Source organism: Vespa mandarinia, chromosome 2 (genome assembly GCF_050613455.1).
Source record: "Vespa mandarinia isolate Hongniang chromosome 2, ASM5061345v1, whole genome shotgun sequence".
Classification (NCBI taxonomy): Eukaryota; Metazoa; Arthropoda; class Insecta; order Hymenoptera; family Vespidae; genus Vespa; species Vespa mandarinia.
In genome coordinates this window covers 4,917,795-4,943,089 of record NC_140811.1, presented here as the reverse complement: position 1 = coordinate 4,943,089, position 25,295 = coordinate 4,917,795, and the positions used below count along the sequence as shown (strand labels likewise).

At 26.8% G+C, this 25,295-nt stretch overlaps 7 protein-coding genes across 15 annotated transcripts; 5 read left to right on the top strand and 2 right to left on the bottom strand.

The window, feature by feature from the left end:
• Positions 1-125: 125 nt before the first annotated feature.
• Positions 126-3,398, bottom strand: Rab2 (RAS oncogene family member Rab2). Its single transcript, XM_035861581.2, has 4 exons — positions 3,239-3,398; positions 2,544-2,683; positions 2,115-2,471; positions 126-2,027 (listed from the first exon to the last, which is right to left on the bottom strand). Exons 1-4 carry the CDS (start codon positions 3,282-3,284, stop codon positions 1,926-1,928), a joined length of 645 nt encoding a protein of 214 aa, XP_035717474.1. The 5' UTR covers positions 3,285-3,398; the 3' UTR covers positions 126-1,925.
• A 691-nt stretch (positions 3,399-4,089) lies between these two features.
• ERp60 (disulfide-isomerase A3) lies at positions 4,090-7,141 on the top strand. Its single transcript, XM_035861570.2, has 5 exons — positions 4,090-4,340; positions 4,944-5,175; positions 5,260-5,468; positions 5,556-5,672; positions 5,809-7,141. Exons 1-5 carry the CDS (start codon positions 4,153-4,155, stop codon positions 6,581-6,583), a joined length of 1,521 nt encoding a protein of 506 aa, XP_035717463.1. The 5' UTR covers positions 4,090-4,152; the 3' UTR covers positions 6,584-7,141.
• A 152-nt stretch (positions 7,142-7,293) lies between these two features.
• Positions 7,294-11,549, top strand: Ras85D (ras-like protein 1). Of its 4 annotated transcripts, none has more exons than XM_035861582.2 (5): positions 7,294-7,638; positions 8,110-8,306; positions 8,419-8,562; positions 8,669-8,875; positions 9,010-11,549. In XM_035861582.2, exons 2-5 carry the CDS (start codon positions 8,178-8,180, stop codon positions 9,112-9,114), a joined length of 585 nt encoding a protein of 194 aa, XP_035717475.1. In that variant the 5' UTR covers positions 7,294-7,638; positions 8,110-8,177; the 3' UTR covers positions 9,115-11,549. The 4 variants fall into 4 exon arrangements, with proteins under 4 accessions (XP_035717475.1, XP_035717476.1, XP_035717478.1 ...); XM_035861583.2 differs by having other exon boundaries at positions 7,294-7,644; XM_035861585.2 differs by lacking the exon at positions 7,294-7,638 and adding an exon at positions 7,809-7,868.
• A 205-nt stretch (positions 11,550-11,754) lies between these two features.
• Chpf (Chondroitin polymerizing factor) lies at positions 11,755-15,330 on the bottom strand. Its single transcript, XM_035861569.2, has 6 exons — positions 14,084-15,330; positions 13,696-14,003; positions 13,010-13,600; positions 12,660-12,935; positions 12,401-12,584; positions 11,755-12,324 (listed from the first exon to the last, which is right to left on the bottom strand). Exons 1-6 carry the CDS (start codon positions 14,727-14,729, stop codon positions 12,023-12,025), a joined length of 2,307 nt encoding a protein of 768 aa, XP_035717462.2. The 5' UTR covers positions 14,730-15,330; the 3' UTR covers positions 11,755-12,022.
• Positions 15,331-15,439: 109 nt separating this feature from the next.
• On the top strand, positions 15,440-16,882 carry FRG1 (FSHD region gene 1). Its single transcript, XM_035861580.2, has 5 exons — positions 15,440-15,650; positions 15,718-15,794; positions 15,909-16,201; positions 16,291-16,493; positions 16,563-16,882. The coding sequence occupies exons 1-5, from the start codon at positions 15,592-15,594 to the stop codon at positions 16,708-16,710; spliced, it is 780 nt and encodes a 259-aa protein (XP_035717473.1). The 5' UTR covers positions 15,440-15,591; the 3' UTR covers positions 16,711-16,882.
• A 261-nt stretch (positions 16,883-17,143) lies between these two features.
• On the top strand, positions 17,144-22,125 carry Cp190 (centrosome-associated zinc finger protein CP190). 6 transcript variants are annotated; one of them, XM_035861563.2, is made up of 6 exons: positions 17,144-17,295; positions 17,702-17,997; positions 18,308-18,486; positions 18,589-18,728; positions 18,808-19,056; positions 19,158-22,125. In XM_035861563.2, exons 3-6 carry the CDS (start codon positions 18,319-18,321, stop codon positions 21,151-21,153), a joined length of 2,553 nt encoding a protein of 850 aa, XP_035717456.1. In that variant the 5' UTR covers positions 17,144-17,295; positions 17,702-17,997; positions 18,308-18,318; the 3' UTR covers positions 21,154-22,125. The 6 variants fall into 6 exon arrangements, with proteins under 6 accessions (XP_035717456.1, XP_035717459.1, XP_085521163.1 ...); XM_035861566.2 differs by having other exon boundaries at positions 17,159-17,295; positions 17,906-17,997; XM_085665037.1 differs by having other exon boundaries at positions 17,278-17,295; positions 17,780-17,997.
• A 337-nt stretch (positions 22,126-22,462) lies between these two features.
• LOC118439760 (uncharacterized) lies at positions 22,463-25,164 on the top strand. Its single transcript, XM_035861805.2, has 2 exons — positions 22,463-22,773; positions 23,060-25,164. The coding sequence occupies exon 2, from the start codon at positions 23,155-23,157 to the stop codon at positions 25,162-25,164; it is 2,010 nt and encodes a 669-aa protein (XP_035717698.2). The 5' UTR covers positions 22,463-22,773; positions 23,060-23,154.
• Positions 25,165-25,295: the final 131 nt, after the last annotated feature.

Sequence of the window (25,295 nt, the reverse complement as noted above, 5' to 3'; positions counted from 1 at the left end):
GCAACAGATGATATGATTTTCTTAAACGTAGGAAAACAAAAATTATATCGCTAAATATCAAACTTCTTGACATTTCTTATTAGTTTTAATAATTGGAGGATAATGTTCGGATATATTTTCTAAAATTAATTTACATCGTTTAATCGTAATAGCATATAAGCATAATAAAAGTACACAGTGCTAAAATACTCTTTGTTACATTCACAAAATATTTTGTTACATTATAGGAAAAAAATATATAACAAAGAGATACACATATATAAGAAGAAATACATAGCTAATCATTAATACTAGTCAAATGATATTTTTGGGATCATGTATAGGTAATGGATCTGGTTAACAAATATGTTATATATGTACAAATACAAAAAAAAAATATTATTAATAAAAACACTATCCATATGTGCATTTGCTTCCCATAATTATGCAATGAAAGAATAAATGCATCTAATGTTTCGTAACACTCATCTTTCTGTAAAATTTAAAGTGTATTCAATTTTCAAATCCAAGCTCTACACATGATTTAATATCCCTTTATTCTTTTTATTAAGAAATATTCAACTAATATTATGATATCAACATCAGAGAGCTAACTAATGTTCCATAAATATAATGCAATAAAAGACTATATTTTCTGTTAATGCACATCTACGCATTTTACATATACTTAATTCTTTGTGTTCTTGTATAGTTAAATATTCATACATCAATAGAAATAATAATGTACATTATGATACTTTTTGGACCTTGTTCGAATAGGATACATTTAGAAGTATTATGCCATCACATATCTAAATCAATATCTTTGGTTAAGAATTAAGAATGCACACTATGCACTTGACTCTTTAAATTGTATGGTACTACAAATGTTCTCCAGTCCAAAAAAAACGCTGAAAAATTTTAATTTACTGTTATTATATCGTTAATCATTGACTTTTAAAAGTGTATCATAAGTAATGATACTAACCACAATATAAATATTGTAAATAGTGAGGTTTTGTGTAATCATTACATAGAATATAAATTTGGTTACATAGGCCTCTTGATGTAATTGATTACATGTTTTATATATTCGTCATCTTATACATCAATACATACGTATACATAGTGTCGCCTTAGGTAGCCAAGTGTAATTTTGTAATTCCGTTTAAAGCCAATCGAACTTGATTATTCCAATCCACGATATACGATTAAGTAAATTAAATTTTTAATATTAAAGCACATCACATATATTACATGACAGTAAATAAATGTTAAGTATGGAATAGAAATGCCTATCCCTTCCGCCTTCTCATCCTCCTTTACTCATCAATGATAGAGACATTTACATCTTCAATAATATGTTCAATATCTCAACATGACAAATATATTTAATTTCCATATTTTACAGATAGAAGTATATCGCATTTTATAGCGATAAGCATAAAGTGATAATACTATAAATTTAGTAATATAGATGTTTTCATTCTTCAATAATAAAACCAATCAAAATATTATTAATATAAATAAAATACACATAACTTTGAGAGAGGGAACTTCATTAAAGTGTTACATTAACTTTTAAATAACGATAAAAATAAGAATTGTATGTATTTATATATATGTATATATGTATATATATATATATCATATATATAATAACACAAAGATACAAACTGACATGATGAGATCTGTAAATCAAGATTTTATTATATTTTATGATTCTAATGATGTATAACACTTTTGCCATATAATACTCCTATCATCATGTATATAATATTTTTTAAATAATAAATACACCAATTGTGTCACTCGTTACCTCAAGATGCGACGCGCGCAAAATTAAATGTACAAAGTCGGTGGTTGAGATTAAAACGAGGAGCAGGAGTAAAAGGATCGATTCAGATCGGAGAAGGATGTAGCGGTGGGCAGGCAACCCCCAGCCCCTAGCAGCACCCACCGCCCTGTGCATTTCCTTGTCCTCCGGTACCTGCTAATCCACTAGGACTTGTTGGAGAATGTTGTGGTCCAATTTTAATGCCATTTGCCTAATTAAAGGAAATAATATTTATATAAATAGAATTAAATCTATCATTCAATGAAATATTAAGTCTTTCATATAAATAAATATTCACCTCATTATTGATATCAAATACACCCTCCTGTATTTTTTCATATATTTCTTTTGCTGTGTTAATGAATGCTTCTTCAACATTTGCTGCTGTCTTTGCACTTGTTTCCATGAAAACAAGTCCATGTTCTCTGGCAAATGCTTCTCCTTCTTCCCTTTTTACTTCTCTTCGTGAATCAAGATCACTTTTATTACCAATTAACATAATCACCATATTTGAATTCGAATGTTGCCTAGCATCTTCCAGCCACGTTGTAAGATGATTAAATGTTTCTCTGCGTGTAATGTCATACACCAATAATGCTCCTGCTGCGCCACGGTAATAAGATCGTGTAATAGAACGGAATGCTTCTTGTCCAGCCTATAATTTGTTTATATTAATACTTTAACGATTCCGTGTTAATACAAATTATCAATGTTATGCAATAATTACCGTATCCCAAATTTGCAATTTTATTTGTTTACAGTCAATGGTAATCATACGGGCGCCAAATTCTACTCCTATTGTTAAATCATGAACTGGTTGAAATCTTTTGTCTGTGAATTGCAATAGAAGGCAAGATTTTCCAACACCTATATTAAAGAAAAATTAATGTATTTAGTAATAATTAATTAAATTCTAATTAATTAATCCTTATTTATACAGGTGATACAAAACTTCGATTACAAAACATAAGTTTAAAATAATACGATTTCAATTTTTATATATATTTAAGTGAATAGAATATATAAGAAAAGACAACTGTATAAAAAAAAAAAGATATTTTATATCGAGGTCAAAGTGAAATCACATACCAGTTGCTCACTGGCATAACATCAAATGTAAATGTAAAAATAAAAAGATCTACTAAATTTGACTACCGTATTTATTTAATGTTCTATATGCAAATAAAGAGTATATCTTTTAAGTTCGTATTACTTGAGAAAAAATTTGACGGATATAATGCAATATTAATAGATGCAAATATAAAATTAAAAAAAAAAAATGTTACAACGTAGAATTTCTACAAATAGAAACATCATTCTCTATGAGAGAACAAAAACAATGGGATCCTGTCAGGGCATATTTAATACGGAATATAGAATATGTTGAAGGGAGAGATCAAAATATAACACCATGCCAATTACCTGTATCCCCAATAATGATATACTTGAAAAGGTATGCATACGACATTTTCAAAGCTTTAAGATTGTGATGCACAAATATCAATATAATAGAAAACACAGTTTCAGTTTTTTTTTTTTTTACTGCTTTATCTCTTCTGCTTGGGCATGACGTCACTAAATGACATCGGTATTATTCGGATACTTTCGGTCAATCCTCGTTCACATTTCCGCTATTGCGCTGCTGTCGTTTCCGTTTACTTGTAATATTTCATTCCAGTTTACTTGTAACTATCTTATTAAAATATTATAAAACATGTAGTTTCATCAAAATCATTTAAATATTTGATATTAAAGCATGAATAATCTTATATCTGACTTATTCTATTAACATGGACTTTCGTAGGTTTAAAATAATAACACGAAACAATGTTCAAAAATCATAGTACAATGTACGCAATTATTTTCAATTCGAACAGATTTAAATTCGACTTATTTGTATAAAATTAATTTATCAGAATATTTCTATAATATAATATTTCTATCATCAAATATCATATCATTTTCATTTTTCTTTTAGAAATGAAAATATGTTCAAAATGTTTCTTTTGTAAATACATAATGCAAAAGTATAATTCATTAGAATAATGTTATATGAAAATTATTGCGTCATTAATTTCATGTGATTTCACCATGATGATTAGTTACCCATTCACAATCTTTTCACTTAAAGGTGCTTACAGAATTGCATACAAAGTCATATATATTTTCCTATATGTACAGTCTATATATTCATGTTCATCTCCGATAAATACAACAGAGATGGAAGAAATGTTGGACCAATCAACGAACGACAGCACTGCGCCGGGTCTCGTGCTTCGGTGGCTACTTTTTAGCGTAGCCACGTCTTCATTAAGCAGTAGTTCTCCGATAGTTAGATGCGTTGGGTGCAGTTACAAAGGAGCTCGGATAATTTCACGATGCTACCTAAAATTTTCGTTTTCGTTAGTTTATTATTCCTAAACGTTTATGCTTCCGAAAGTGATGTTCTTGAATTAACTGACGATGATTTCACGGATGAACTTAAGCGTCATGAAAATGCACTTGTCATGTTTTACGCACCATGGTAAGAAAAAAAAATTTTTTTACTCGTTTCTATAGTTTTTAATGTGAGTCATAGGAAAATGAAGTATGTTAAGTTCGTTCGTTTTTTATATTAGAAGAAAATGTACAATAAAATAATGAACTTACACAAATGTCAATTTTTACACTCGCCGAATACCGGTTAGACAGTTCTTGATCATCGTTTTTATATACTTAGCGGCAACGCATTGTATTATTCTATAGTTTACTAATTATTCCAATTTATAATAAAACTATTGGTATTCTTTTTTTTATGTTAATTAAATCTTTTAATACAACATATTTCTTTAATGTTTCTTTGTCTATTTATGTTATTTATCACAGTTTCATATTTTAAAATATACAAACAATATTTATCTCTCTCGTACGAAATAAATGGAATAAATTACATTTTAATTATTTCATCAGTCCATTCATCTATTTTTCAATGTATGTTTTTTAATTTTATTTCTTTTATTTTATTTTTGTTTTTATTTTTAATTCTTTTTTCTTTTTTATACTTTCTTTTTTTTTTTTTTTTAATGGAGTAAAAGTAAAATTAATTATTTTTTTCTTTTATGGCAAACTATAATATGTTTTGTTTTAGGTGTGGACATTGTAAACGTTTAAAACCTGAATATGCAAAAGCTGCTGAACTTCTTATAGGTAATGATCCTCCAATTACATTTGCTAAAGTTGATTGTACAGAAAGTGGGAAAGAAACATGTAATAAGCATTCTGTCAGTGGATATCCAACATTAAAAATTTTTGCAAATGGGGATTTGGTTGGAGATTACAATGGACCTAGAGAAGCGCCTGGCATTGTTAAATATATGAAGGTATTTATGAATTGTATTCACTATAAGCTAATATTAAAAATGTATTTTTCAATAAATTTTTATCTGACTTAAAAATTTGTATAGGCACAAGTTGGTCCAGCATCAAAAGAATTAGTTAGCGAAGATTGTCAAAAGGCATTCTTAGATTCTAATGAAGTAGGTGTCATAGGTTACTTTAAATATGATGATTCATCATTATCAGTTGCATTCCATGATGTCTCAAAGAAACTCAGAGAAAAGGTTAGATTTGCTCATACGTCTGCAAAAGAATTATTAGAAAAAGAAGGTTTGATGTAAGTACAAGATATTTCAGTAATGATTATGAATTAATTTCAATATTATTTATTCTTATTATTAATATATATTTTATTTTATTTCAGGAACAATATTGTTTTATATCGGCCAAAATTACTTCATAACAAATTTGAACCAGATAGTATTAAATATGAAGATCGTGATTCCTTTGGTGATGTCTATAACTTTATCACACAGAACTAGTAAGTTTATTATTCTTTTTATGTATCTTTATCGCACAGAAATAATAAGTTTATTGTCTTTTTTACGTATCTTTGAAATATACTGTTTGAAAGTATCGGATATACAGAATATATTATACAAATGTTATTTTTACAGCTTTGGAATTGTGGGCGTTCGTAATCGCGATAATGCAGCAGAATTTAAAAATCCGTTAATTGTTGCTTACTATAATGTAGATTATGTAAAAAATCCAAAGGGTACCAATTATTGGCGTAATAGAATTCTAAAGGTTGCAAAAGATTTTACTGGCTTTAATTTTGCCATTTCTTCCAAAGATGATTTCCAACATGAATTGAATGACTTTGGCATTGACTTTGTAAAAGGTGATAAACCAGTTGTTCTGGCAAGAGATGCACAAAATCAGAAATTTGTTCTTAAAGAAGAATTTTCTGTTGAAAACTTTGAAAAGTTCGTGAAGGCATTAGAAGCTGGTGAATTAGAACCATATCTGAAATCTGAACCAGTTCCTGAAGATAATGATGGCAATGTGAAAGTTGCGGTAGCAAAGAACTTTGATGAAATTGTTACAAATAATGGCAAAGATACATTAATTGAATTTTATGCTCCTTGGTGTGGTCATTGTAAAAAGCTTGCGCCTGTTTATGATGAATTAGGAGACAAATTGGCTAATGAAGATGTTGAAATTGTGAAGTTTGATGCCACAGCTAATGACGTTCCATCGCCATACGAAGTTAGAGGATTCCCAACACTTTTCTGGGCACCAAAAGACTTTAAAGACAAACCTGTTAAATACGAAGGTGGCAGAGAATTAGAAGATCTTATTAAATATATTGCTAAGCATTCTACTAATGAACTTAAAGGTTACGACCGTAAGGGTAAAGCCGTTAAAGCTAGAAACGAAGAGTTGTAATTCTTTTACAATTTTTAATTAATTGTTTAATGCATTTTGAAAATCACCTCAGCTTCAAAAAATGAAATGAAATTCTTTTGTATAATTCATTCATTTACTATCATAATTATGACAAAGGACATTAGTCATAGAAATTAAAGAGTAAGTTATCTCTTTTTAAATATTATAAAAAAGAATACAATGTATGAAAAAGTGATCATAGGATCTTTAATATCGTATACTTGTTTAGAAAGGAAGAAATTAGGAAGAACTGAAAAATAATGATAGGTTGTGTCACGTATACTTTGTACCATTGCGTAAAGGTATAAAAAATTAAGGAAACTTGTCCTTATTTCTTTTCATAACTAAGTATTGATAAAGTATCAATACTTTTTCCATTTCTGGGTGTCAGACTGTGCTTTAGGTTAAATATGATATTAATTTTTGTTTACATGAAAGAGTGATAATAAATTGTTTTATACGAAATGCGAATGTAATTATAAAATAAACCTGTTTACTCTTTGTAATACCTAATAATATAAATTTTAAATTCTATTATCTTTCCATTATCTATTATCTTTTGTCGTCCAAATATAAAAATAATAGTGTCTAGACATCTAAATGTATATTTTTTAAATAAAACAAATCGGATAAATAATTCTGAAATAATTGTTTACATTATTTTACTACATAACAAATTTAAAACATAGAAAAAGTAAAGAAGAAACAGAGTGTATACGATATAATTACAATCTTTGGAAGAAGACGTTCTCAAGGTAAAATCGTTTATTTGACATTCAGTTAAGAGCGAGATTGATTTTACCGATAGAGAACTCTATTTTCTTACACAGAGATTTCCAAACCATGATCTGCCGGGACGTAACAATATATCTGGTCTTTCCTCTGCAAATAGTTAAGTACGTTGGCGTGGCTGCATAACATCTTATGGCATCTTACTCTGTTAAATGGGAGTACGGTACTTGCCCATGATAAATAACAATAAACTAATAATAATTAGCGTATAAATAATAAACGAGATCATTTAATTGGTATTAGGATAAAATTTCATAAATTTGGTGAGTGTACGTGAAATAAAAAATATTTTATACAGTAATTTTATTTTTTTATCGTATGTACTTATCGCACCCTGACTGCTTTAAATTACTATTGGCTAGTAAATTGTAATATTTCAGTAAATTATTTTTTTATTGTGTTAGTTCCTTATAATAGTTCCATTTTGGCACTTTATATATATATATATTAGCTTATGTCTTTTTAATCATTTGTTTATATTCTTCCATTTCAAGTAATATTATTTATTATTTACAATCGTCTGACTTTAAGAATGTTAAAAAAAAATAATAAATCATTTTACACACTAATAAATAATTTATTTTCCACTTGTATATAATCTTAATAAAAATTTAATTAAACTTATAAATATTCCACCTTTATGGAAGAAGTAATATTGATGAGAATTAAATTAAAATTAGTTTATACTGATAAAATGGAATATAATATTTATATATCGTTTTTATATTTCATAGGTATTTTAAGAAGCATCTAAAGTTTTCCATTGGATGTACCAGTTTACGTTAAGACAAGAACTGGTATTATGACGGAATATAAGCTCGTTGTAGTAGGAGCTGGAGGTGTTGGAAAATCTGCATTAACTATTCAACTAATACAAAATCACTTTGTAGATGAATATGATCCCACCATAGAAGATTCTTATAGAAAACAGGTAAATTTAAGTTAATTAATGCATACAAATCTATGACTTAATTATATGTTCAACTGGTAATATAATTTTATGGTAATATATTTTATTACTTATAAATTTTTTTTTTAAACAGGTTGTTATTGATGGAGAAACGTGCCTTTTAGATATATTAGACACAGCTGGTCAAGAAGAATATAGTGCAATGAGAGATCAATATATGAGGACTGGAGAAGGGTTTTTATTAGTATTTGCTGTTAATTCTGCTAAGAGCTTCGAAGTATGTATACTTCACATTATATCTATATATAACGACAAAAATCATAATATAAGATATTGATTATGACATACAAATGTTATTAGTCATGTTATTTTTGTCATTAAAGGATATAGGCACATATAGAGAACAAATAAAAAGAGTAAAAGATGCAGAAGAAGTACCAATGGTATTAGTTGGTAATAAATGCGATCTTCAACAATCTTGGGCAGTGAATATGACACAAGCAAGAGAAGTTGCACGTCAATATGGAGTGCCATTTGTTGAAACTTCTGCAAAAACTAGAATGGGTGTAGATGATGCTTTTTATACTCTGGTGAGTTAATTATTATGCATCTTTAAAATCTTTGAGTAAGATATTATAGGTTATTAATGTGTCATAGAATTATAAACTTATAATTGTATATATAAAAATACTATGTATTTATGAAAAATATTGGTACATTTTAGGTAAGAGAAATACGAAAAGATAAAGAACACAGAGGTAAAGAAAAGAGAAAACGTATGAGAGTTGGTAATTCTGGACGCAGGAGACATCGATGTTGTCTCCTTTAAATCATTTGCTAAAATTAATTTTTTTTCACTCAACAGATCAACGAAAGAATAAAATGTAAAATCCTAGAGTATATTCACTTTACATAAATTTTTGCAGCTTCCTTTATAGAATATCATAATTAATCTTGAAGAAAAACAGTTTTTCTATATACTTTGAAAAAGAACAACATATTTAATACATAGTATAGAATATTACAAGGATGCTTACTCACGTGATTACGATTTGTGAAACAATATTGCTTATATAATGGTCTGACATGCATCATTTAACATTTTATGAATTAAAGGAACCAGAACCCTTGATTGTTAAAATGTCTAAATCTGCTGCAATCTTTTTTAATCTGCAATCAATAATTATGACATATAATCAGATTTCGTTAATGTTCAGTTGTTGGTTTGAAGTATTTTTTAATTATATATACCTTGTAAAAACTACTAGTATGCGAGAGTATTTGATATGCAGAAGCCAACCTTACATTATGATTTGCATTAATAATTCAATAGATTACATATATAGTGACAAATATTTTTTTTTTTATTTTGCTTTAATAAATTTCAATATATAATGTAGTTTTGCAAATCAAGTATCACAAGATTTTTTATTAATTATTAATTTTGATGTTATTTATATATTTGTTTTAATTTTGTTTTTATCATATCAAATAATATAGATGTTGAAATTCACTTAAGATTGCAGAGAATCACAAACCTAATTAAATTAATTTGGTGCTCGGGCAACACAATATTGTTATATGTATATATATATAGATGTATGTTACTGTGATTTTGTATAACATTTTAAAATAGCAAGTAAGAGTACATTATGAATATATTTGAGATAGAATTTGTAAACACTCCACTTATATAAATGGAGAAATTTGATACATTGGTGGTTCAAAATTACAATAATAAATCACTTATTAGTAAGAATAAGAAATGTGGGAAAATAACAAAAATAATTAAAATATTGAAATATTATTTCTGTATCATTCTTTGATATAGTTTTATAATATGATAAATATATTTTATTAAATTAATATCATTTTTTAATAACATTTTTTTTTAAATCATTTATTTTAATATACAATTGAACATTTTAAAAATAAAATAAACATATCAAAAAAATATATAAAAAATGTTGTAGAGTAAGGTCTCATGACAGACCTTAGTTAAACAAGAATCACTTTATGCAATTTTATTTTAATTGAATATTTAATATATAATATTTAATTCCATTTTGATTGCTTGAACCACCTTTGTATAAATAAACGGTACAAACATTTCTAACATATCTTGTACTAAGGAGGTGTACCTAATAATAACATAAAAATATTTAAAAAAATCATAATTAATCCTCTTAAAAATTATAAAACATTAAAGAATCTAGATACAAATATGCTTGTTGCAGGTAAATTCAAATAATTTGTAAATAATCTCCTTAAAATTAAATTTTAAATTTAAAAATATTTTGTTTCTTTTTTTATATTGACACAAATAAATTAATAATAATGCTATGGCCATTATCATATACCGATAAATCATTTATAATTAATCATCGTTAGGTACACCTGATCTCGTACAAGCGCATGCACAAATTCAGTTCCAAAAATAATTACTGCCTTAATATAGAACTAGTAAGTTTGACTTTACAGTTAAAAAAAATGAAGCGCAATTATTCAGCATTAGTATATATTATTTTAATATCTTTGTATTATTCTTTATATTACATCAATATATTGTATGTAAGGGAATCCTATATTAATTAAGGTATATGATTTCTAGGCAAATCTGCGGCGCAATATGGATGGTTATTAGATACGATTGTAATTTAGTTAATAAAATCAGTAATCTTTTTAGAAATACTCGATAAATAACTAATAAGCGATTGTTTATCAGATTATTATTATTATTATTATTATTATTATTATTATTATTATTATTATTATTATTATTATTATTATTATTATTATTATATATATATATTTTTTAATTTTATGTATATACTCTTATGTTGTCTAAAATGCTTAAGGAAAGACAAACATTATCGTGTTCCGGGTATAATTTAGTTCCAATAAACTTTCAATTTAAATTTATTGAAATAAATTGAACTATGATGCACGGATATGTTTCTTTAAAGAACGCGATAAGTATTAAGACATTACAAATTAATACGATGTTATAAATAAATAAAAAAATGATATAAGATCGTATTATGTTGAGTTATATCAGCGACTGTGATGAAGGGCACATTTAACAATCAAGGGTAAAGCCGGCTTATACAATTTATACGTACAATTTGAGTAAATGTGTGCGTGTGTGTTTACATGTACGCATGTACGAGTGATTGGGTTGATTGCATATACGCTCAGAATATGCAATTTGTAATATTAATCTTAATCTCTTCAAATATTAAAAATATCTAAGAGAGTGTACAATTACCACACACAACATAATTATTATTATGTAATTTCATTTATTCTGAATAAAACTTTATATAAAAAATACATTCTTTTGAATAAAAAAATTATTAATATTATATAGTTATAACTTTGGTAATATCAATATGTGTCATATATCAGATTAATACTTTATCTTATTTCAAATGTAATACATTTGAGATGTAAACATAATTGTTTAAATCATTTTAAATAATTGTAAAAATTTCATGTTTTAAATTTAATGTCCTTTACAATGCTGTAACTATTTCGGAAAAGTACTTCATATATCGATTAAATCTTTTTACTTATAGAAAAAATAACATTGAGTAATATAAAGAAAAAAAGCAAGAACCATGAAAATCAACTAAAAGTAACTAATATTCTTGAATCTTATTATTATATACTTCTAGTGTATAAGTAATATACTAATTCACAAAATGTAGTCGTGATAACAACTAAATATAATAAAATTAATTTTGATAATTTTTGTAATCCAATATAAGCTTAGCAAGCTGACTACGCTGACCCAAATGAATATTTTTTTGTTTAACACACATTGTGTAAGTATCATTGTTAAGAGTACTAATACACCGTATATCTTTATATTTTATCTTCAATGCCGGTTCTACCGCACGAAGTGTATGTATGTTACTAAAAGATACAAACATGTCAAATATAGAAGTAATTGGATTATGTTTTGAAAGCTCCAAAAGAGTAGCGATGTCTTTATCAGAACGAGCTAATGAAATACTCGTTTCAACAGCTTTTCTCACTGAAATACGATAGAAGAATATTAATAATGGTATTTATTTTAAGGCTTATACTGAAAGATATTTTATAAAACATACTTGCAATGTAATCTTTAACATAAAACGCAATGTTATTGTAATTATATTCATCGTATCTTCCATAATTATGATTAACGTCCACTTCAATATGTTTATTATCATCGGTATATGTTATGTCAGGATGATATGCAACAAATGGAATTGGACTAAATATTTGATATTGATTTATAGTATTCATACGAACCTAAAAAATTAATATATGAAAATATATAATATATATATCCATAATTGTTATATAATTCTTATTTTGTTTACATACCCTATTTAAATAATCTAATTTCAAATCCATACCAGTTTCAACAAAGAGAATTAAACTCTCAGGAGAGAATTTTTTAATACATAAATCTGTAATAGCAATTTTAAGCATAGGATCTATTTCAATAGCATTTATAATGATTGGTAAACGAATTGAATGCCATGTAACCTTTGACTGTTCCTTTTTATATTTCTCTGAAAGCATTAAAGCATATTTTTTAATACCATAAAATATATCGGCTTGCCCTTTTGATGGTGAATCAACATTGTATAAGAGGACCTGCAAAATTTAGAATTTTGTTTATTTATTAATTTCGAAAAAAAGTAATTAACAAATGTTTAAGTAATACTGACCAATAAAAGGAAAGTTTTATATTTCTTTTGCATACAATTCTCTTCATAATATTCCATAAAAGTTAACACATCTTCTTTATTGTTTGTATTTACAACTAATATCATATTAATTCTTGTATTTTCTGTTACATATGGGACTGATAAAACTTCAACTTTTCCTAATGGCTTGCATACTTCCATTCTCTTATATAATTCTTCTCCAGTAGTTACTTCAATAAAGGAAAGATCAAAAATATAATCCATTCCTCTAGATGCATCAAATCTTTTATAACCATTTATCAATTTTTTAAATACTAGCCTTTGATCATGTTCCATAATTATTTTATTAGTAATTGTATTTATTATATGATCTATATCAAATTTTGCATCTGCTTTTAACTTTCGTACATTTAAAAAGTCAGTCTCAAAAAAAGTATGTGTTTCATTAAAATATGTCCAATGTAAAACATCAAAACGTGTTAAAGGCTTGTTTCCTGGTCGATTGCCAATAGGCCATGATATATTATGTTCATGTACTGGTGCTAAATGCTTAGTTTGTAAAATAGCATTACGCAAATCAAAAATCTTTTGTTGGCCATCAACGGATTTCATCTGAAAGAAAGTGTGCTCCTTATTCATTTATTTTTTTGTTTTTCAAAATATTAATTAAAATATATGTTGTGTTAATTTATCAATGACATTCTTACCACTGTTATGTACATATGAAAACGGTAGAAATTGAGATGATCATAAATAGGATGAATAGTGAGTGAGTTTAAAAAATTTTCTTGCAGAATTAATTTTGATAAATCTCGTTTAAAGTTAAATGCAGAGTTTAACTTTATTGATAAGAATGTCTGCCCTTGCATTTGGTTTGTACAAGGAAGTGATGAAGAATGCACAATACAACGTCCAAAATTAATATCATCTATATCTGAATATGTATTTTGTACGCACCAATCTAAATTTGTTTTAATTTCTTGAATTATTGAATTACTTAGAAGGATACCAGAATCTGAAAATCATGATAGTTTCATTTAGATATATGTATATTATTTTATCATATAAAAAGTAAACAAATCAGTAATACTTTACCTAGAGAACAGTAGGTTTGTATATCAGTTGGTATACCCACATGAACATCTTGACTCACACTAATTTTAGATACAAAGTTAATCAACTTTCTTGCATTAATGTAGCTAATATCTTTAATAAGAAAATAATAGTCATAATCTTCTAAATAATTATCAGTAATATATTTCATGACATGAAATGGCTTTAAAATACTTCTGGTATCTGTAAAACCTACTATACCAGGAAGAGATACGTTAGGTTTTACACCCTCTGGTATTGAGATAAAATAACGTACTTTGTCCACTAAATGTGCAATTGTCTTATTGATTGCAATATCTCTACTATGCAAATACATTCGACTAGTTATTATTCCCACAAAGAGCTTTTCTCTAATTCCAAGTTCTGTAGAATAATATCTTGGACGTACAAACATTTTTGGTACCTTTCGTGCTTGCAATGGTTTATTAGCTATATTTACTTTAGGTTCATATTCATCATTAGCCTCATGCGCATTTGATAATTGAAATGAATATTCCATTTTTCCTTCATTTTCAAAATCATTAACTGGTATCAGAAACAAACTGAGACTTAAACCCATACATATTCCAATTATCAAATAAATATTGCTCCAACAATTTAAGAAAAGGATTTTAAATAAGGGATTCATTATGACAATCTTGTATCAATCAATTTTTAAATAATATCAATAATCACTTTAATAGTAATAATATTATTGCGGACAAATAAATTTAATCATTTGCATTAATATTGTTTGTACATAAAGAACATGTACTTGATGAAGTTACCAAAAATTAATTATCATTATTAAGATATAACGTTCCAACGATTATTATTAAAAGAGTAATATATCTTGTATAATATCAGTCTATTTTTATTGCAGAATAAGATCTTATGAAAAAGGTAAGTATCTATACACAATATTTATTATTTTAATTTTGTATAGATCAACTTTTGTCAAATTTCGTATTTAGAAGATTTAGATTTAAGGCACTTGTGTTTATTATTATGTTTCTATTAGCTGATTTCGACTGATTTATTCATGTATTAATAAAATTTATTGTTTCAATTTAACAATTAATGTATATAAATCTTTCAATGGAATACTAAATGTTATGGTCCTTCCTTTTCGTCCTAATACCTCGGACATATTTGAAAATCATAGTATTCATATAATTTATAATAGAATTGTGAAGAGATAGAGTGGGAAATCTCAATTTGTATAACTTAACATTTGAGCAAGTTCGTGCGAATTCGTGTCAACTCGTGTAGACTCGTGCAAATCAGCAACTTCGTGAGTATCCGCTCATGCTCGTGCATGTTCGTTTCTTTAATATAATTCTGGAATTTCATTTTTTTTTTTAACTAGTTTTAGAGGTTAGTTTCTAAAAGGTTAGGTTAGAAAGTACTACGATTGAATGATTACATGTTTATTATAAATATTTACTAATTTTTGTAATGTACAGACTTAGTTGCTGAATTATTTTAAGAAGATATTGTTTTGATATAAAATGTCTGAATATGATAGAGTAAGAACAGGGAAACTTGTTTTGAAGGGAGAAAAAATAAGGTATTGACAGAAAGAATTATTTATGAAGAAAAAATTGATTTTTTTTTATTAATTGATATATTCTTAGATCAAAGAAACGGAAATTAAAGAAAGAAGAAACCAGGGAAAACGTTACAATTGATAATGAAGATACTAAGCTTCATGGTATATACATTATTTGTTTATCATATATTGTATGAATATTATTACTAATTTGTTAAATAATATCAGAAACATAAGTATTTATAAACATATTACATAACTTCTGTTTTCAAATAGGTGGGTGGTGGAAAACAAGTAGTGCAAAAGAAATCACAGGTACAGTAGCTATTGAATTTGGAAAACAAACCTATGTAAAGGCTCTTGACAATGGGCTTTTTACACTTGGAGCTCCTCATTCAGATGGAGAAGGTCCCTGCCCAGAAGAAATTTTAACAGCATTTCGTATAAGTGATAATTTAATAGCTTTAAAATCTGGATATGGTAAATATCTTGGTGTTGACAAAAATGGTGTTGTTGTGGGACGCAGTGATGCAGTAGGTGCAATTGAACAGTGGGAACCAATTTTTCAAGTAATATCTTTGACAAATGATGGATCAAATAGATATTATTTTCAATTCTAATACATAACATATTAATAATCATAAGGTTTTTTTTTTAGGATGATAAACTTGCTATATTAAGTAATACAACTGGAAATTTCATTTCAATAACTGATGAAGATGATGTTATTTGTCAAAATAAAACAGCTGGTTCATTAGAATATGTTACTATAAGAAGTATAATAGAACGTGACAATAAACCTAATAAAGATATTCCAAAAGAAGAAGTGGGTTCTCTTGCTGATGTAGAAGTAAACTATGTGTAAGTACAATGTCATTAATATATTTATAAAAAATTCTTAATTAGTCTATAATAAATTACTTTTTTTAGACGTAAATTTCAAAAATTCCAAGATAAAAAATTAAGAATAAACAAAGAAGATCGATCTGCCTTAGAAAAAGCTAAAACAGATGGAAATTTACATGAAGCATTACTAGATCGAAGAAGTAAAATGAAAGCTGATCGTTACTGTAAATAAATTATTGCAATGTATTATAATTATAAGATAATATTCATAATATTCATATTAATTTCTCGTACAAATATTAAATATATTCATACATTTAATAAGAATATAAAACATTTTTAATTATAAAATTAATTCAGAATACATATATTTTACACAAGTACATATGATCTGTTGTAAGTATTTATAACTATATAATGCAGTACAAATATATAAATTACATAATAGTGTACTATTATTGTATTTAAGTTAACATAATCATAAGGATTTACTGTATTGTAAAATATATAAGTTTATAAAATGAAACAATAGACGACGCATGATAGGAACAGCCTTCCCCGTTTATATAGTAATTCATATTTTGTCCATAGCTGTCGCTGAAGTCACACGCTTCGAACAAAAGGTAGTGAACAGCCTTAAATAATCGAAATACGAAATTCATGATATTTTATATTTTGAGGTTGGTCGCACCGATTTATATTCGCGATCAGTTAACTCCATCTATGAGGGAGAGATCATCACTCGACGTTGGTGATGTCGCAAAGAAATTTTTAAGAGATGGAGCTAAACGAAACATATTAAACTATTCCTGAATAGGTATGTGTCCTTTGAAATACGGCGTTTTTTTTAATTTGCCTACATACATTATGTATGTATAGTACAGTGTTTCATTAAATTTTGAAAAATGTATATACGTTCGATCCGCCTCGGACGGCGTCCTATAAAATATTAGCTTATGACTTAATAAAATCCAACGTATTTTTTTTTATTTTTCAATGTATCATACGCGCGTGCGTTTACTACGTTAAAATTTGATTGCATATTACATATTTATATCATTATTCGTATAACTTAAATAAATATAAAAAATAGTGAAATGTATTTATTCAGAATGATAATTGGATGGTAATATGGTTATAGTTATAGATCATAATCAATCTTGATCAAGGTGAGTTGTGAAGTATCAAAGCTTATGATAAGTTTAATAATTTTTGTTTTATAGAAGAATAATAAATAAATGTGCAAGAATTTGTATAAAAGCAAATTAACTGGACAATTAACTACAGTGTGGATTTTCCAGCTTCAATTAAATATATTTGAGTGATAAGAACAATATTGCTATTTTGCAATAAAATAGCTTATAATATATACAATATGAAATTCCAACCAACAGTATCAATACCTATAGGTATTATATTTTTTAAAGGAAAGGAAACAAAAGAGATTTACCTGTGAGAATAATACATTTATGAGCATAACAGTAATCAGCAACTGCATTAAGGAACAGATATTGTGTTGGTAATAAAATTTTTGTGTATTAAATAACTATATTTTATATTATCAATTATAATTTATTATTAATGCTAAAAAAAAGAATTTATAGAATTGCTATTAAGTACAAACTTTTCAGAATAGTGTTGGTATAACTACTTATACTTTTGTAAATTTCATGATTATATATATATATATATATATATATATATATATATATATATATCACAATTAAATTTGATCTTTATGGGAAAAAAGATATAACACTTGTACATAAAAAAAAAAAATGTATATTTGCAACATTTTTGTTATATTAATAAAATATTTGTGTCTATAGATAATCAAACAATGCAGGCAACGACTAATCGAGATAAAGCACTCCCTTCGCGAGGATTGAAGCAAGTAAAAGTGGATAATTGGGGAACTTTCTTTCTACAGAGACTTCAACAGCTTTATTTTGAAGAAGAATTACTTGATTTAACAATCAAATTTCCAACTAGTGATATTACTGTACAGGTATTACAAATAATATCATACACGTATACAACTAATTATAAATTTATTAAATTAAAATATTATAAATTAATATAATATATTCAATATGTATTTATTATTTAGGCACATCGCTTAGTTATCACAACATGTACAGATTACTTTATGCAATTGGAACGTCAGTTAAAAGAAAAAGATGAGAATTTTGATGGAATTATTATTATGCCACCAGATATGCCTTATGAGTGTGTTAAGTCTATTATTAGGTAAAAATATTTTTTTAAGCGTTTTGTGTGTGCGCGTGTGTGTATAAAGTTAAGATATTAAAATTGAAAATTTGTATAGTTTTATGTACACTGGACAATTGGAATACTGGACCTCGGAACAACACGCATTATATCGTACTGCACAAAAGATGAAAATGACAGTATTAACTAAACTGCTTGATGCTCAATTTAATACAACTGCATTACAAACAAATAGACCAGCAAAATCAAATGTTCCAATTATTACAAAATCCACGACATTGCCAACCGAAGGAACGGTAACTACAAGTACATCAACACTTTCGGCTCAACCATTACCTGGTAGAAAGTATGTATATAAATTTTATTAATTTTTACATGACATATATCGTGTTGTTTATAGTTACATTTTATTAAACATTTACTTTTTTTTTTTTTTTAAATTCATAGGCTTCCAATTTGGAAAAGAAAATTAGAATTACCTCCTGCAAATTATGAATTGCGAGGTTCAGCACAAAAGCCTACGGAAATCACTGCTGGGCCATCCCGATTTGATCTGCCTGAAGCAGAAGATTTTGCTCTTGGAGTTTTTTCCTCATTTGATGATATTACATATAATACAAAACCCATTGTTCAAGCATCAGGAAAGTACAAAAGAGATAGTTCATCACCTTCTCTTAAATGTTCTCCTGATAGAGATGTCAAGAATGATTCAACGGAAGATGAAGAAGATGATACTCAATTACATGAAAAAGATCCTAAAGAAGTAAATTCAGATGATGATTGGACAATATCGAATACATCAGAGCGATCTCAAGATGCACAACCAACACCTAAAAGAGTAAGATTTGATCTTGAAGAAAAAGAAAACTTGGAGAAATCTTCATCTTGTCACACAAACGCAGACGATTCTATTAACAATCACGCAAAAATAATCAGGGAAGTATTGAAAAAATATCCGCATTTGATTAGAAATAATAAAAATATACGTTTAAAGATAATGCAGAAGGAAGCGAAGTCTACAGAAACTAGTGCTCCTTGTAAAACAAAAGTTTCCTATGTGGTATTGAAATCTGATCATTTAATGTCTAGCAGTAATGGAGATGAGAATGACTCAAAGTGTAACGGTAACGTAGATGGCGGTGAGACTGGACCATGGAAATGCAATAAATGCGATTTAGATGAAGAATACACGAATTATTACATGTATAGAAGACATATGCAGGATGTGCATGAGGAAAAGTTCGATCCAAGAGTTTGTGAGCACTGTGGCTATAAAGCAACAAAAAGAAACATTTTAATGTATCATCTTTATACAAAACACAATGTGCCTCCACCAAAGAGCATGTGTTTCCCTAAATGTCAAGCATGTTCATATGTGGCTCTTTCCGAAACTTTGCTTGTGAGACACCAAATAAATCATAATCATCGTCCTACATCTCGGCATCATACTTCGACCTTCGAAGTAATTCAGTGTTTACAATGTTCTCAAGTTTTTAAGGATATTACTGATCTTACCACACATGAAATCAATACTGGACATGGTAATCATGTGGAAGGGAGAGAAAAAGGATATCGTTGTCCTCATTGTAGCAAAACTTTCGTACGTGTTACGAACTTGCAAGTTCATATCGACTGTTCTCACAAGGATCTACGAGATTCTGAAACGGCGGCAGCTGTTCCTCCAATTTCTTTAGAACCATCTTCGGAAGCAGAAGCTCTTAGTCATGTAGCAAGTGGGATAGCGACATCACTCGGAGTTGGAGATAGTGTATCACCAGAAACGCAAGAAGTAGAGAATCAATCTGAATACATAGTACCAGAAATAACTGATATTTCACAAACTACAACCTATCATGCTCATGAATTCGAAGGTCAACAGATGATCATGTTGATCAATAACGATAATTATCAACAACAGGACGAGAATGATCATCATCAACAACCACAACAATTGGATATTTCTGGAAATGAACAAATTGTAATGCAAGGTACGGAAGATGGGATGATCGTGTATATTCACGATAATGATGAGACAGACAGACAAGCATATAACGATTATCAATCTATAGAGATTACACAGGAGCCAGAAGAAATAGTTGAGGAAGTTGTAGAGGAAGTAGAAGAGGCAGTAATGGAAGAAGAAGTGCAAGATGAAAGATCTGAACTTATAGATGAGAATAATTCTCATCAGATGGAAGATGGTATTCAATATGTTGAAGAACAAACTGAAATAGTTGAATATGATGAAGAACAATGTACAGAAGATAGAAGTAGAATAGAAGAATCACAGGAATCTGTTATGATTATTGAAGAGGAACATGTGGAAGGAGATGATGAAGTTACTGATGAGGTTGCTGATAAGGATAGTAATGAACAGGAATCGCCAGAAGCAAGAGATTTTGCAACTGAATGGGATGAGTATAGTAGAGATGCAATAGAATGATGAGTAATAAGATGTAACCTATTATATTCTTTCTCATTAATTCATTTATATAAATAACAAGTATGCTCTACAATCTATAGGTGTAAAATGATGTATATCATGCATCTTTTATTACCTATGTTATACTAACAATTGCAAAGTTTTAAATAGAAGAATTTATTATTATATTTTATCAGATATTTTAAAAATTTGTTGAGCACTCATTTGAAACAAGTACATATATTCTTATAACTTATTCAATTGAAAAGCAAGAACATTTTTAGTATGTTACAAGGTATTTTACAATTAATATCTGTACTTTTCTTCATTTAATAATGATGAGGGTAATAATAATGATGATGATGATGATGATAATGATGATGATGATGATGATGATGATGATGATAATGATAATGATTATGAAGATAATAATAATAATAATAATAATAATAATAATAATAATAATATTAATAATAATAATAATAATAATAATAATAATAATAATAATAATAATAATAATGATAATGATAATGATAATGATAATAAAATTATAATAATTGAAAACATATAATGATAACCACATAATTATAAGAATAAAAATAGAAATAATAATTACAGTAATAAAAGATAATAATGATAATAAAAAGAACAATAAAAGAGCTGTCATGATAACAATGATCGTTATGATAAGTATGAGAAAAATGGTACAGAAAAGAATAACAATTATTCTTATCTGATTTGAAAAGAGTATCAGAATGGTATTTAGAATTTGTTCATTTTACAATCTAACATGCATTTCTATAGATTTTAGAGTTTAAGAGCTCAAATCATATATCAATTTATTATTATATTTGAATGAATTATTATTAATAGAAAAAAGCATATGAAAATGTTAAACTATAGTTACGCTGAATGGTGCGCGCGCGTATGTGTATGTGTGTTTATGTACGCAAAATTTAATAAATTTTCTGGAAGAATAAGATTCTTTTTTTTTTTATTTATAACCACATAAAATATTTTTTTTTGTAAATAGCATCTAATTGAATAGCCTTTTCTTCGAGTAGTAAACAATTTTGCACGATAATTTATATTAATAATTTTGTTATATTATGTCTTTTATGTGGTTTTCTTTTCATGAATATTTTTTAGTTGAAAGAAAAATCCACGAAATTGAAATGTACATCTAGATTGTTTTCGATCATTAGACTTATCATTTCGACGACTATATTATTTCATTTATTCTATTTATTTTTTATTTACAAATTAATTAGATTTATTGATTGAAATTCGAAAGGGAATATAATTAGAGAGTTTTGAAAAAATGTTTACATGTATACGAATTTAATTATAAAAAACTTGAAAGATATATTTGTTTCATGTCACTCACGAGATGGCGTTGAAGAGATTTGGAAGTGTTCTTTCTACGTCATGTTTGTGAGATCTGTTCAATTTTAAATTGGAATTTTATGAATGTATGTAACGGTCAATGTTGTATAGTTTTGTAGTTCGAAAAATATTATTTATTAAGACAAAAAGACATACTTCACGTGAATTAATTTGATATAATCTCAATTAATTTAGAAGTTCATTAGCATTTGCTTAATAAATATAACATTATTTCAATGAAGAAATTTATATTGGGTAAGTAAATTATACTAAGAGAAAATGCTCATTCTACTTAATAATTTATAACATTTATTAAGAATTTGTTCGCTTACTTCATATATCTATAGTTGTAATATTTTTTATTCATATATATATATATATATATATATATATATATACATATAAATACATGAGATATAGTATAAGAACATTACATAAAAACTTTTGGTTTTTCTTATTTATTTATTATGCATATTAAGTTCTTTACTATTCGTAAAAAAACTATTAATTTGTGATGATGTAATGTCATTTTCTATTCCAGATATTACATACAATGTGGAATAGGGTTTAAACAACAGTTATTATAGTAATTTTATTGATATATAATTACTATATTTGATATAAACAACTCATACAATGGATAATTATTGTGCTCCACAATGGGTAGATTTTACATCTAGTCCACAAGTACCATCTGATGATTATTTCGATAAATATCATGACATCTACGAGTCTAAACTATGTACTAAAGAATACCAAAGTACCAAATCAGCTAAGAAGATATCTGAAATTATTGAAACACCCAACAAATCTGTGCAATCGCAAAATAGATATTTTATAAAATCTATGTCAACTGAAAATTTACAAACAGAAATAGATAGTCTCAAGAATACACCGATAAAAGTAATATATCCTTCACCGTATAATAATAGTAAACATAAAGTTATAAAACAAGTGAGTTATGAAAATATTTTGAATGAAGCTATGCAAAATGTTCAGCTTTGTGAAGATTTATGTAATGATAAAAAGGATATAGATGTATCATCAACAGAAAACATATTTAAGAAGCCAATACCAATTAAAAGTAAAACTTCCTTCAAGCCTGTGAAGATTCGTGAAATAGAAAATAATTCTGCATTGGTTTCAACCAATAAACAAATGCAAGACATTGAGAGAAATACACTTAAAGAAGAAACAAAAAATGAATCTTTATTTAGCAATGATATGCTTAAACCAGACACAAGTTCATCGATAAAAGTTATGAAAAATTTTAGTAAGACATCAAAAATTGATGATCATTTAAAATGTAACATACAGCAAAACAATGACTTGAAAAATGATCGTTCTAAAATAAAATTAAATAACAAAAATTTTAAATTGAAGTCTTCTGGTTTAAAACAACAATCTTCTATGAAACAAAAATGTTCAACTACAAAGATAAATACACATAATAGACCTGTTGTAACACTTAGTCACAAAGATAAAGAAAAATCCAAGCTTATACAAGTGGAGAAGAATCAATCAGAAACAAAATTTGTGCATAATAACTCTGCAGACTCTTCAACTTCACATAACAAAATTACACAGAAAAATATTAGAGTTGCAAATGCAGATACTACAGTTAAACAAACTCATAAACCTTATTCTTCTTTTTCCAAAGAAGGAAAACTATTTTGTCAAAAGAATAATGCATCAAAAAGAATGGTTACTACAATTGTAGGTAATACTGGATCAGAAATTATAATTAAAAAAGAAAAAATTCTATTTTTTGATATTCCTATACATACTAAACAAAAAAAGATTACATGTCCAGTACCCTTCAGTTTTGAACATCGTGATAAAATTAAAAAACAATTAAAACTAGATCAATCAGAATCCAAATGTATTAAATCAAAATCAGTCCCTAATTTAAAATTATTAGATATTAATATGCCTCAAAAAATGCCAAATAAATTATTTGATACAGGAAAAAAACCTCTCATGAGTTCTTATAGTAGCAAAGAAATTAATGACAAAAATAAAAATAATAAATTTGAAGGAAGTAAAAAAAGTAGTACTGCTTACATACATTCATTGCCTCCACATAAACTAGTGAAAACTATTGATCCAATAAAAAATAAAATTGAGAAAAAGAAAATTCAAGATAGTCAAAATAAAAAGGATGCAATTCAGGCAAAAAAATCACTTGCATCTGTTTCTTGTAAAAATATTCAAATTAATACAAATTTAAAAATTAAGAAACAAGAGATACTAGAAGTAAATAAAAAATGTATTGAGAAAGAAAATAGACAACCTAATATTAATATGTCTATTACAAATAATAGTACTTTAAATCAGAGCAAAGGAATTAAGTTAAAAAGTACTGGGTTTAAAACTAATGTCGAGGAAAGAGAAAAACAACGTCGTGTATTAGAAGATAAGATGAAGCAAAAGAAAATTTTACAAGAGGAGAAGATTAAAAAAGAAAAAGAAGAAAAGGAAGCAAATGAAAAATTGGAAATAGCAAAACTTCGAAAACAAACAGAAATAAGAGCTAGACCAATGCCAGTATATAAACCACTTATTCGTGTCAAGTCTACAAAACCTTTAACTAAACCACAAAGTCCAGCATGGTCAAGTAAGAGGAGAGTAAAATCAACTTTGTAGATTTTTTCACATGATCACATTAATCATTTATAATCCACTACATAGTTTATATAATTTATTATTCATCTGGGGATCATTATATGGATGTTAATCACTTATTGTACAAATGTAATTATGTAAAAGAATTAACA

Excerpts from the sequence above, each read along its gene's own strand:
- FRG1 (XM_035861580.2), top strand. The coding sequence starts at position 15,592 with ATGTCTGAATATGATAGAGTAAGAACAGGGAAACTTGTTTTGAAGGGA. Across the intron at positions 15,651-15,717 it reads TTGAAGGGAGAAAAAATAAG|ATCAAAGAAACGGAAATTAA; the intron begins GTATTGACAGAA and ends ATATATTCTTAG. Across the intron at positions 15,795-15,908 it reads TGAAGATACTAAGCTTCATG|GTGGGTGGTGGAAAACAAGT; the intron begins GTATATACATTA and ends GTTTTCAAATAG.
- Ras85D (XM_035861582.2), top strand. The coding sequence starts at position 8,178 with ATGACGGAATATAAGCTCGTTGTAGTAGGAGCTGGAGGTGTTGGAAAA. Across the intron at positions 8,307-8,418 it reads AAGATTCTTATAGAAAACAG|GTTGTTATTGATGGAGAAAC; the intron begins GTAAATTTAAGT and ends TTTTTTAAACAG. Across the intron at positions 8,876-9,009 it reads ATGATGCTTTTTATACTCTG|GTAAGAGAAATACGAAAAGA; the intron begins GTGAGTTAATTA and ends GGTACATTTTAG.
- ERp60 (XM_035861570.2), top strand. The coding sequence starts at position 4,153 with ATGCGTTGGGTGCAGTTACAAAGGAGCTCGGATAATTTCACGATGCTA. Across the intron at positions 5,176-5,259 it reads GCATTGTTAAATATATGAAG|GCACAAGTTGGTCCAGCATC; the intron begins GTATTTATGAAT and ends AAATTTGTATAG. Across the intron at positions 5,673-5,808 it reads AACTTTATCACACAGAACTA|CTTTGGAATTGTGGGCGTTC; the intron begins GTAAGTTTATTA and ends TTATTTTTACAG.
- LOC118439760 (XM_035861805.2), top strand. The coding sequence starts at position 23,155 with ATGGATAATTATTGTGCTCCACAATGGGTAGATTTTACATCTAGTCCA.
- Chpf (XM_035861569.2), bottom strand. The coding sequence starts at position 14,729 with ATGAATCCCTTATTTAAAATCCTTTTCTTAAATTGTTGGAGCAATATT. Across the intron at positions 14,004-14,083 it reads ACAAACCTACTGTTCTCTAG|ATTCTGGTATCCTTCTAAGT; the intron begins GTAAAGTATTAC and ends CATGATTTTCAG. Across the intron at positions 12,936-13,009 it reads ATAAAACTTTCCTTTTATTG|GTCCTCTTATACAATGTTGA; the intron begins GTCAGTATTACT and ends TAAATTTTGCAG.
- Rab2 (XM_035861581.2), bottom strand. The coding sequence starts at position 3,284 with ATGTCGTATGCATACCTTTTCAAGTATATCATTATTGGGGATACAG. Across the intron at positions 2,684-3,238 it reads TATCATTATTGGGGATACAG|GTGTTGGAAAATCTTGCCTT; the intron begins GTAATTGGCATG and ends TCTTTAATATAG. Across the intron at positions 2,028-2,114 it reads TATTTGATATCAATAATGAG|GCAAATGGCATTAAAATTGG; the intron begins GTGAATATTTAT and ends TCCTTTAATTAG.
- Cp190 (XM_035861563.2), top strand. The coding sequence starts at position 18,319 with ATGCAGGCAACGACTAATCGAGATAAAGCACTCCCTTCGCGAGGATTG. Across the intron at positions 18,487-18,588 it reads CTAGTGATATTACTGTACAG|GCACATCGCTTAGTTATCAC; the intron begins GTATTACAAATA and ends TTTATTATTTAG. Across the intron at positions 18,729-18,807 it reads TGTGTTAAGTCTATTATTAG|TTTTATGTACACTGGACAAT; the intron begins GTAAAAATATTT and ends AAATTTGTATAG.